At 34.8% G+C, this 13,088-nt stretch overlaps 1 protein-coding gene across 1 annotated transcript in view; it reads right to left on the bottom strand.

The window, feature by feature from the left end:
• LOC133841390 (nuclear hormone receptor FTZ-F1) overlaps nucleotides 1-12,060 on the bottom strand; it is a 56,596-nt gene extending 44,536 nt beyond the window's left edge. The window contains exons 1-2 of the mRNA XM_062273820.1: nucleotides 10,345-12,060; nucleotides 7,771-8,928 (exon numbers count right to left, since the gene is read on the bottom strand). Of these exons, the coding sequence (XP_062129804.1) occupies nucleotides 7,771-8,815 (1,045 nt within the window). The 5' untranslated portion in view covers nucleotides 8,816-8,928; nucleotides 10,345-12,060. The remainder of the gene's footprint in view (nucleotides 1-7,770; nucleotides 8,929-10,344) is intronic.
• Between the last annotated feature and the right edge of the window lie 1,028 nt (nucleotides 12,061-13,088).

The raw sequence follows: 13,088 nt of genomic DNA, 5'->3' as shown, positions 1-13,088 counted from the left end.
AAAGAAATTCATTCGATTTTGGATTTTTCCATCTGGCATTACCAAGGAGAATGTACTGAATGATGTCTGTGTTATGGAAATCTTGAATTTAAGCAATCTGCTAGCAAACACTTGCCAAATTTTTAAACATATTTGTGTTTTTTATATTTGAAACAGTTGTCTAAAAAAAATGTTTCCAATACCTTCAGAGCGATGACCGATTTATTTATATAGAATTTAAGAAATTTAATAAAATTTAATGAATACAACGAAAATCGAATATCATGAAATCTGCTAAGAAATAAACATATGCCTAATTCTTAATCAGCAATGACTTGATTAAAATTCAATTCTTTTTGAGTAAATATCTGGCGAAATTTGTCACACTATTTAATGTAAAAAACATGAAATGAAACGATTTTAAAAGCAAGTAAAGGTTTTTCTTATAGCTCAATAGATTCAGAGCTAACATTGATTTAGAAATCTTTTCTGTTTTACAATAAATTATAAAAATTCGTTTATTTTTTGGTTGGCGAACAAATTCAAAAAAAATAATTCAGAAGAAAAATAATTCAAAAATTATTCTTTGCTCTAATTAAAGTGCTAATCAAGATCTTTAAGATTCTTCTTTACTCAACATAAAAAAAAATGTTTTGTTTTTTCACTTCAGATATCGAGAGAATCAATTACCCATATTTCTGTGTAAAAACAACTATGCAATACCTTTGATAGATAAGCAAATTCTAGATGTGAACGTCATTTAATTAGAAATTAATAATAAATAGCGGAAAACTTTATTTTGTCTTAAATTTTAAATATATTTTACTCAAATTGACAAACTTGAAATCAAGAACAAATACACAGATTTAACTTGAGTTTAAGTCAATTGTGTTGTATTAAATATATTTTAAAGAATGAAAGAATCTCTGGAATAGCTTCAGAGCGATTTATAAACATAGGAGAAACTAATTTTCATTATTATCTTGTCTCTAATTTGATAAATTCTAAGACAAATTATTAAAGGCTTATTCAAGAAGAACTAACATAATTAAAACGAAAATAACAATCAACTTTTTCAAGTAAAATTTACTTAAATAGAAAATCAATTACATTAAGCTTCTTGAAATAATATTGCATAGTATATAAATATTATATACATATAAGTATAGTTCAACATTTAAAAACTTGATCAATTAAAGCATTAAGTTAATATTAAAACAATACAATATCAAAGAATATCAAATTTGACTCTATCTTCAATTATCACACATTATTTCAATTGAATAACAAATTTTTGAAAACTGTTTTCCCAAACAAAAGCACTTGGATTTAATAAATCTTAACTGCATTCATAAATAACTCAAATTAAAATACCACAAATTGCAAATTCACCTTTCAAACCCAGTTGTAATTGCATTTTATTAGAGTTAATTTCATTAAATTGTTTCGTTTGAACGCGTTTTGCACCGAACCACTTTGGAGGGCGCAAAATGGTTGCAGCTTATCTAAACTGCATATTAATACACACTTTAAACAATAGCACACACACAAAATGTATATGGACTGAGTGTGTATATTCTATAGTTTCAATGTTGCATCCTTGATAGCATTTACAAGATTTCTGATCGCTTGACTAACGCCAAGCTAAGCCAAGCAAATTGTATTTCAATTACAAATTGCGGTTTACATTTGAGGTTGCCAATTGAATAATACCCCATAAGACATTAACCCATAATGCAAAGCGTGAAAAGCGATAATGTGAATGACCATTCTGGAGGATATCGCTCTGGGGGACTATTTAACTGCTGCTAATTGATTTGAATATCTTGAAAATTATGCAAAAAGTCAATCAAGCGTTCAAAACTAACCAAGTGCAAGTGTTTGCTGTACGATGTGGGAAATATTTCGATGTTATTGAGTTGGTATTATATTATATATTATTATTTTTATATATATATCATTTTTACACATTTATGTTGGTTATCAATATTTTCTTTAACTTTATTTACGAATCGGTTAGAGTTTGAATTTCAGACCAAAGACCAACACTAGAAATGTGGTTTGATTTTAATGAAAGGGAATTCCAGCATTTAAAGAAACAAGAACAAAATACTTTAATTTGAGATCTTTTCGACCTTAAAAGATTTTTGAATCACAGAAAGAAAAATCAAAATAGAATGAAATCTTATCTTAAGATTTTTTCAACCTAAAAATCTTGTTTCTAAAATTTTTTTAAAGATCAAAGAATTCTTAAATCAAGATTTGCAATTTGTTTTTTTGCTAATACTAATTAATAACTGATTTAATAGATTAAGTAATTCAATATATGTATATCTAATAATATATTATCTAATCGAATTGGGGTTTTTGTAGTTCTTCCTTAATCGTCAGTCAATAAAAGATTAGATTAAAATTGTTGAAGTGCCTTTTATATATGAAATTCTTAAATTTTTTATGAATAATTCATAAATAGTTACTATATTCAGAAAAATATTTCTTTAAATAAGTGAATTTAAATAAAATAAAATACAATTGTAGTAAATTAAATATACGATTTATTGTAGATTTAAAAATATTACATCATTTTTATAAAGATGAATCACAATAATTAAAGATATCGTTAGCAAATAGTTTGGTTTGTATGCAATTTTTAATACTTTACAATAATAATTTCTTAATTTTAATATCAATTACATAGAGAATAGAATAGAATTCCAATCCTTATAATTGCATTTAGTGCACTTTAAAGCCGCTTAAAGCACAAAAGTCCTTCAAGGTGAGCGCCAATCCTGTTTCAAAGTCAAATCAAAGCCGCAGCTACGAAATTTAAAGCAGACAACGTGGCAGACACAATTTGCATACGCTCGTATGACCTTGCCACACGCGCCACACGCCACACGCCACCAGCAGCAGCAGCAGCAGCAGCAAGGACATGCAACATGGTCCTTGACGCCGGCGTCGCAGTCGCAACCTTCGGCATAAATTAGAACCTTGTAATGCATTTTACAACATATATACATATATATTGGAGAAGCAACAACAAATATGCACTGGCCCCAGCAATGTCATGCCCCAATTTGCGTCGTCGGCGACCTCGTTAGCTATTTCCAAACTGCAGCAGCAGCGATAGAAGCAGCAGCAATAGCAGCAGCAACAGCAACAAGCGGCTGACTTTGACCCATTTAAATCCTTTGAGGTATGCAATAGACAGAGCAGCGCAGTCGCTGCCGCAGTCAGCAGCAGCAGCGACGCCACAAACATTGCAATAATCTGTGTCAATGTCAGCCGGCGTTGCAGTGGGCGGCGACGCGGCGTTAAATCAACTGAGGCAGAACATAAGCGCAAGCCAAAGCTCTGCCGAGCTACGAAAAAAAAGCACAGACAGACAGCACACATAAAGAGAGCGAGAGCGGCAGACAGCGAGAGAGCGGGAGGGACAGAGACGCATAGAGAGAATGCATGCGAGTCAGAGCGAGACGAAGCAAATGCGAGAGCGCACGCGATGCGATGCGACGCACACAAACGTAACCTTCAATTTCTATGCAATTTCGCTGCGTGTGTGTGTGTGTGTGTGTTTAAGTGTGGACATCCTTGTGCTCAATCTCCAATATTAGAAAACAAAACCAAAAAAAAACAAGTAAGAAAGCTACAGTCGAGCGTACTCGACTGTGAGATACCCGCTACCCAATTTGATTAAAGCCAATATATTTTGCGGTATTATTCTCAAAATATACCCAATATACTGCAAATATACTAAAAATATACCAAATGGTATATGTGGTATATCGATATAGTACCGCGTTCAAAATATACCATGGACGGCTCAATATACCAGATTGTGAGGCAAAGCAACTCAGATCCCTAGTAAGAAGGCGTTTTTGGCCATACAAAAGTATTTCTTTAATAACTTCGACAATTTTTATCTGATCGCAACCAAATTTTCAGGAATCATAACTACTATAGTTATTATTATATATATCAAAATTCACAACATTAGCTTTAAAATTACGCTTTTTATTCGATTTTTTTGATTTGCGGGGGCGGAAGTGGGCGTGGCAAAAATTTGAAACAAACTTGATCTGCGTGCAAACATAACAAATGCAGTCGAAAAAAAAATATAGCTCTATCTCTTATAGTCTCTGAGATCTAGGTGTTCATACGGACAGACGGACAGACACACAGACGGACAGACGGACATGGCTATATCGTCTCGGCTGTTGACGCTGATCAAGAATATATATACTTTATAGGGTCGGAGATGCCTCCTTCTACCTGTTACATACATTTCCTGTCGGCACAAAGTTATAATACCCTTCTACCCTATGGGTAGCGGGTATAAAAAGGCAAAAGAAACGAGACGTGTGCTTGACCCAAATTCTAATGCGCGGCGACCTTGCTCCATTTTACAGCTTTACACACAGCGACGCCCCTGCACTTGCGGGTATTCAAATGCACACACACACACACACGAGTAAGTATTTGTGTATGTGTGTGCGCAACTGCATAAAGTGCGTTGAAGGTCGGCAAAGTGGGCGACGAGACGCCTGACATTGCTGAATGTCAGCCACAAGCAACAACTACAACTACAACTAGTTGCAGCTGCGTGACGCAGCAACAACAATGAGCAACACACAACACACACACACACACACAAGTGCGTCTCTTGCTTACTTAGAGGCGTCTCCGTGCCAAACGTCTGCAACGTTGCGTGCTCTACGCATTGTCAGATAAACAACGGATGCCAATTGATGGAATGCTGACACAATGCATTTGCATATACCCTGCAATCGACTCGTTATGGGTATGCAACAGTAATTGCACTTTTCAAAAAATGAAATTATAACAAACTTTAATAATATGTCATTCCGTTACATTGACACAAATGTAGATACATAAATCATTTCTCGAGTGTAATTATTTTTTATATATAGACATGCATTCCTTTAAGTAGTACTTTAACAACCTTATCATTAGTAACTTATTGATTTTAGATGTTTATAAATAACTATCTAGCAAAGCGAACTTCGTATTACTATTGACAAAAATGTATAGAAATGTATTACTTTTTGGGTATTATTATTGTTTAAAAATAGATATTCATTACTTTAAGTAGCGAATCCATATAATATGCATATAGCACAGCAATGCATATTTCAACTTTACTACTGATTTTTTATTGACAATTAATGTACAAAAATACATCATTTCTTGGGCATTATTCAATTTTATATAGATATGTTTTTTTTTAAATACAGAATTTCCATTATACAAATAATTACTCTAACAAGAAAGCTGCTCGACGGTGAGATACCTACACATTTTGAATAAAAGCAAAACAGTGCAGTATTATTATTTAAAAATACCAAATAATATACCACACAAATACTGAAATATACCGAAGGTCATATTCAGTATATACTTGAAGTTCTACATTAGAAATATACCACAGAGATCAAAATATACCAGATTGTCAGACAAAGCAATATATAATGTGCAATATAAAAGTTGTTCTTAAATAACTTTTACAAATTTTAACGAATCACAAGCAAATTTTCGGGAATCATAAATACTATAGTTATAGTTACTCTCTCAAAATATTAAACGATATAGAAAACATTTTCACTTTAAGTCAACAATTTCTTTAACATGACAGCAGAGATATTGAAATCATTTTAATAACAGTGTCCGATGTAAACACAAAACTATGAAAACTTTAAAATTAGCGTATATATAAATTTATGTGCGATGCAATCGCCCCACTAAATATTTAGACATTTAATGCCGATACTAACGAAAACTAGCTAAAAATGTGATTATAACTAGCTGCTGTCCTGTCAAATTGCATTAATAGCAATTATGAAAGACATAAATATCAAATCAATATATTGCTTGCTATATAATATCGGAAAAGGAAGCTACCAATCAAGATACCCTGGTTTAATGCAAGCGATTTTCTTATAGACAAAACCAGTTTATAGGGTAGCTTAGAGTCGCGATCTGTGAAGTAGATCATCGAGTATTTGCATGCAGCTTGCGCCATAAAAGTGGGTTAGTTGCATTGCAATGGACGTTTTTATGGCTGCGGCTGCTGCAAGTTGCAAACAGCAAGCAGCCAGCAGCATGTGTGTCGGGTGTCGAGCTGATTTTATGATCGCTCCATGTGGCACAAATATGGTGTGATGTGGTTGACTGTGTTGTGGCGTGGCTATCAAATTTAACATTGCACTTGGCAAACAGTTGATGGCAATCAAGAAATCCAACACTAAAACCAAAACCAAGTGCCAAGGCTACACAATCTGTGTGCAACATGTTGCAACTGCATCTGCATCTGCAAATGCAAATGCAACTCATCATCACATCGATTTGAAGTGGAAATTGACGAATGATGGCTAAAAATCGTAAACGTAGAATGCAAATAAAAGAAGCGACTATGAAAAGCATATAAATCACAGGGAATTATTAACAAATTTACAAAAATAGAAATAAGAAATAAAAATTTCAATTGTTGTTAATTAATGATAGGCAAATGAATTGCATCTTAAATACGTAATGACATTGACTAGATTTCCAATTCTAAACAGAAAACAAAAATTAAAAACTCTGTATAAGAAACCATTTAAATTGAATTGCGAAAAAATTCAGCTTAATTCCAAATGTGATTTAACTTTAAATCAAAGCTGATGAGTTGCCATTTCAAAGTAGAGATATGCATACTTTCAAACTTGATGCGAAAGTGAATTTTGTTGTGGTTCTATTATGCAATCTATTCGAACAAAAGCATAGCAAACGGAACTTGTTTTAAGAATGTTTGTAGTTCAGCATTTCGCTTTTATTTATTCTAATTAGTTTCGCAGACATTTTGAATAGAAGAGAATAAAAAAAATACACATTAAAAACTAATATTCTAGTATTTCTATTATTTTTTCTTTGTTATCGTAAACTTTCGACAAGATTTGCTAGTAAGAAGATATGAATAGTTAATTAGATTGCATTTTTCTCTTTCTCTTCATATATTTCATACATCGTTTTTCATTATTATTTAATACTGGTTCATAATATGTAAATTTTAATATTTTGAGTTATCGATTGTGAATCACCATTATTTATATTTGTTGAATTCATTACTACATCTTATATCATTTTTGCAATTATTTATTTTGAGAATCCTAAAAGACTTAGTTGCTTTTTATTTCATTATTATATTATTTAATACTTTTGCTACCTTATCTTTTATTGTTTTTGTTTTATAACTTTGTGTTTTCGAATAATGTTTTAATAAAAAAGTTTGACTTTCATTTTTAATTTATTTTTTATTGTTTGGATATGTATTTGTTAAAGTAGAATAGTTTTTATTAAATTATCTTTTCGACATAATTGATTATCGGACAGTTTTTAGGTTAATTATTATATTATGCATTTATGAAATTTTTCTTTAAAGATATTTCGTTTATTTTTTAGCCACTTTTTTGTGTTTTGGCTTTTCGAATAATGTTTTGCAAAAGCTTTTATTTTTATTTTAAGTTATTTTCTATATTTTTGATGTGTGTCTTAAGAGTCATATATCCTGTATTATTATTCAGTTTTTATTCAATTTTTATTCGGAGATTTATTAATATTATGCAGTTATTACATTTTGAGATATTTCTTTTATGTTTGCGTCACTTTTTCGTTATACAAGCTTCACGGTTTTCCTTCACAACTTGCAATTGCAACAGAATATTGCCAACACACTTTCGATTTTCTATGGAACCAATCAATCAAAGCATATACAAATTATATATTTCAACTTACCCCCTTGATCATCAATCTCTAGACCAAATTCATCCTCCGAATTGGACTCATCCTCTGAACTGAGATTGGAACCGCTTAGATTGCCAGCCTGATGTTGTTGTTGTTGTTGTGATGTGGCACATGAGCTGGCAGCAAGCTCCTCAATACTATGCAACGATCGTCGATTGGCAGTGCTCGTTGTGGTTGTTATTGCAACAGCAGCAGCAGATGGTGTTGCTGCTGTTGTTGTTGTATCGGCGAGGCCATTGCCAACTGTGACTGTGGCTGTGGCAACCGCAGTTGCATCCTTGCTGCCAACCACCTCAAAGTCCAGCAACTGTGCTGTCGATGAGCTGAGAAAACTAGAAGTGCTGACTGCAGAACTTGCACCATTTTCTAGTGGTTTCAGTTGATGATACTCCACAGTCTGATTGTTGCTGTTGCCGTTGTTGTTGTTGTTGTTGTTGTGGTTGCTGCTGTTGCTGTTGCCGTTGCGGTTGTTGTTGAACAACAAATTGGCAAATGATGGCATTGTGACTGATTCAATTATAACTGCACCGCTAGATGGCGCTGCTGTCTTCTCCACATTGTTATTATTGCTATTGGTATTGTTGTTGTTGCTGTGATTGTTGTTATTATTGTGGTTGCTGCTGTTGGGATTGCTGTGGTTGCTGTGCGGATTAGGACTGGCAAAGATCCGATCACAGAGGCCACTCAACGAGACGCCGCCATCCAATTGACTGGCATCGATGGCCTGCAATGTGCTAAAGCTATCGACTGGCGGAGGATTCGAGTTTGAATTCTGTTGCACCACATCCTTCTGCAGTTGTGTGTAGTTGATGAACGGTATCATTGGTGTGCTGCCAGCCGCAAGCATTTGATCCTTGTGATGATGCGGCAACAACTGTTGCTGCTGCTGCTGCTGTTGTTGTTGTTGGTGATGATGTTGCAGGTGCTGTGTCTGCTGTTGCTGGTGATGGTTGCTGGTGTCATTGTTGCTGGTTGCATAGCTCACAATGTTGCTGCTGCTGTTCTCCGCCAGCAAAGGTACATTAAAGGTATCCATATTGTTGCTTTGTACGTTGCGTGATGTGGTTGTGGTTGTTGGTGATGTTCTAGTTATTATTCTTGTTGCTCTTGTTGCAGGTAACGATAGTATTATTTATATTTACTTTAAAACTGTAAAACAAACACAAACAAACAATTCACAAATAAATTAGATATAATTCCATGTAAGCGTAAGAGAGATAGCAATGTAAAGGGCAAGCCGGAAGCTCGCCCATGCAAAGCTTTTGCTTGAAAGTCAATGAGAAGGCGCCTGAATGTAGGTCAAGGTCAAACTACGTATTGTATACAGAGTTCCCAGTGAGCTTTCAATATGGTTTCCTAGATTTTTAAAGCTGAGCTTCGATACTTTGTGACAAAACTACTTTAAGCAAAAGAATTTTCATTAAAATTATACAAAAAAGATAAAAACAAAATAAACAAAAGTAAATTGACTTTTTTCACATAAGCAATAAGCTCTATTTTAGTATATCATTAATAAGGAATACTTGAGATAACTAACCCAACTTATTTAGCTTTATTTCAGGAAAATGAATTTAAGACAACTGAGCCAACTTATTTAGCTTTGTATCGGGAAAAGGTATTTGAATATATTTTCTCATCTGAACATTTGCCTCAGTTGTGAAAGATGTAAAAATTTGGTTAGATATCTTCAATGGGAAAACTATCAAAATTCTTTTTGCATAAATTTATATTTTATTTGGACACAACGAAAACTAACGAAATTAATTAGTTTTAAATATAATATATATTCAAAAATTTAGAATCTGATTTTTTTAATTGTTTTCATTCTCATTTCTCTGCAACTAGTCTTAAGGAATTGATATTATTTCACCCTATAAAAATCCCAAAAATTTCCAGTCACTTTCCCATGTAGATTTGATTTATTTTAATAATATATAATTATGTTAGCTATATTTATAAATATATATCTGCGGCTAAGTCTCAGTTTGTAATTTCCCTTTTATTGAATAATAATTTATAAGTCTACTTTCTCTAAAACTATTAAGACATCAATCAAATTACCAAAAATTCAAACAAAAGTTAAAAGTTGTAAATTTGATCAGTGCATCTGTAAGATCTAGGGTTGATTGCCCCTATTTAATTCCAGTTTCCATTTAATCCAATTAGACCCTTCTCTTTTAGTCTTTCCTGAAGCCTTCTCTCAGCTGCTTCCAGCCACCACTTTACTATAACTTCATCAGCATAATTAACTTTTATGTGTCTGCGCAAGCGAGACGGCAGCTTCATCTTCCAGTTCCAATGGCTGCCAAACCAACTGGAAAGCCCTCTAGATGTTTCCACACACACACACAAACAGAAATTCGTAGCTTGTGCACAGAACTTAATTAACTTCATTCAACTTCTGGCTTGCCATTCTCCTTTGGCATCTCGCTCGCACTCGCACAACTCTCTCGCTCGCAATGGCAGCCGAAAAAGCTCACCCCAACTAGACAAAAGACTTGGGACAGCTTCTGACGGGGCACAAGGGGCGTGTCAGGCAAGGGGAGAGATGAAACATGAACTTACCTTTTCATGCACAAAAAAAATACCCAAGAAGAAGGAAAGAATTGAGAAGCAGCTGCTGCTGTTATTGCTGTTGCTGCTGTTGACTGTGACGTCGCCAGCGACGGTTTAGCGCATGCGCCGCTACCCCAACAGCGATCACGACAAAGAAGAAGACGCTGCTGAAGTTGTTGCTGTCGTTGTTGTTGATATTGTTGTTGTTGTTGTTGTTGTTGCTGTTGCGGCTGCTGTTGCTGCTTTTGGGGCGCTCCGTTTACTTTGCTTTTTGCTCTTTGTCGTTCTTAAAACCAGTTGGGACCGAAAGCAAAAGTGCTATTATTATTGTTGTTGTTGCTGCTGCTGCTGTGGCCCGTTCGCCTTCTCTCTATTTGTTTGTACACTTCACACAGCAGAAGAACTTGCGTGATTCATGTTGCCCTGCTGCCCTGCGGTCCCGCTCCCGCAACGATCATCAGCACTGATGCAGTTTCCGCCTGCGCCAGCAGCAGCTGCGACGACGTCGTCGACGTCGAAAGCTTTTTCAGCATATTTTTTTTGCGCCGCTCACACACATTTATTTTGTGCTCACACAATACACACGTACACACTAATACCCGTAGACACACTGTTTTTGTCGTTGTCGGTGCCGATGTTGTTGTTATTGCTGTTGCTGTTGTGTTCTCGCTAGTGTATGTTCTTATTATTTGCGCTGCGCCAATTCTCTTGCTATTTCGTTCTTTTTTCGTTTTCGTTTTGCGCTTTTGCCTATTCGCTATTCGCTTTTAATGTTGTCTTTCGCACATGGAATTTGTTTTTGCATGACGGCGGCGTCGGCGTTTGCTGCTTCCTTTTATGTATTAAAAACAGCAAATTTATTGCAATTATGCCGAACCAGACGACGACGACGACAACTTCTTGCACAACGACGACGACGACGACAGCGAGACGACGGCGATGACGATGACGGCGGAGAAGAGGAAGACGAGCACGCGCAACAAGCGAAAAGCTCTTCCTACAAAAACAACAAATTGCAATTCCCTATTACATACACATGCACAACGCAACGACACACCGATACACACACACACTACACGCGAACGAACAACACATGAGAACAGCGCGCATTTATATTCACGCATACATACACATATGCACAAATATTTACTGGTTGTTGTTGTTTCTGTTGCTGCGGATAGCTGGCAGGGGGGCGCTCTGCTAATTTTTGTTGTTGCTGTTCTAGGTGCTGTGCTCCAATTCTATGACACAACAACAATGCACGCTGTATACGCATACATTTACACATAAATTTGCACACACATACTTATGTATTTGTAGGTTTGTTTCATTTGTATGTGATAATTTTACAAAAATTGCACTACCATTATTATTAGCACTGTTTGTCGCTGTAGCTGTAGCTGCCTCTCTTACGCATATTAATACACATTTTCATTTCGCTTGCAAATATAATTTAGTAGCTTCTGTTGTCGTTGTTGTTGCTGTTGCTATTGCGGATTCTTAAAGTTGCACGGCGCGCTTTGCTTTTAAGTTTTTTTGTTTTAATTTCACTTTCCACGCCACGCTGTTGGGAATTCGGTTTTTATTTTTATATGCTTTTACTTTCAGCCTATTTGTTTATTCCGTATTCCCGTTTTTGCTTTTTTTCGGGAAAAACTATACACGGCACACGGGACAGACACACAACACACGCAAAAATTAGGTCTGTAGGCCAACACGAACGGGAACACAGTAAGAAGAGTAGCAAAGTTGTTGGCGTAGGTAGAAGAAGAAGAGGAAAGCACACACGCATACACACAGTCGCATTCGCATACACACACACAGACAGCGAGATAGACAGATCGAGTGTGGCGCGGGGCCAAGGACGTGTAAAAAGGCAGGCGGCAGCAGCAGCAGCGCGACAGCGTCAAAAATATTCTTGGCCTTTAAACGCGCATTTGAAGAACAAGGACGGCAATCATATGGCAAGCAGCGCGTTCAAAAGCTTTTAGCTAAAAGCACGCACACATCGAAGCGACTGTGGCGCAGCTTTCCAAGCGGCACCACAGCGACAGCTATCGGCAACTAATGGAACTAGGCGACGACAGCTCAGTGAGCTTTTGGACCGTTGAAAATTTGAATGCTGACTGCATAAATTATTGCCGCAGGTCGAAAGTGAATTGAACGAAAAGACTAATAGAAAGTGTAAAATTTATTTGATTTGCTGACTCTCAAAACATTAATTAAATTTGATTCTGTTGTTCACGTTTATTGTTGTTAAGAAAATAGTTTGCATTTCCGTTTATTTTATTTGTTACAAATTACGTTACGGTTGTTTTTTTTTTTCTGTTTATAAATTACATACAATCATTGAACGTTGTTGCTGTTTCTCATGTACAATACGTTACTCTTATTCTTTATATTAATGTATACATATATACTGTATATATATATAAATTGCCAAAAAGTAATTTCAATTATCTTTTTTTTTTAGTTGCACAAAACCTTAGAGCCTAGGCATATTTATAATATTACATCGAAAATTACAAATCTATGTATATATATGCAAAATTGATTTATGTTAATTATAATAAACATTTTAATTACTAAGCTTTATATATATTGTATATATATATTTCATAATTTGTTTCGTTTATGTGTAATAATTTCATTTAAAAATACATAATACATAAATACGCCTTTGTTGCTTCACTTATACTCGAGATGTTACAATATCATTATTACATATTTGAATTATTATTACTATTATTTCA

Source organism: Drosophila sulfurigaster, chromosome 3 (assembly GCF_023558435.1).
Source record: "Drosophila sulfurigaster albostrigata strain 15112-1811.04 chromosome 3, ASM2355843v2, whole genome shotgun sequence".
In the NCBI taxonomy this organism is placed as follows: domain Eukaryota; kingdom Metazoa; phylum Arthropoda; class Insecta; order Diptera; family Drosophilidae; genus Drosophila; species Drosophila sulfurigaster.
This window is presented reverse-complemented; position numbering and strand designations above follow the sequence as displayed.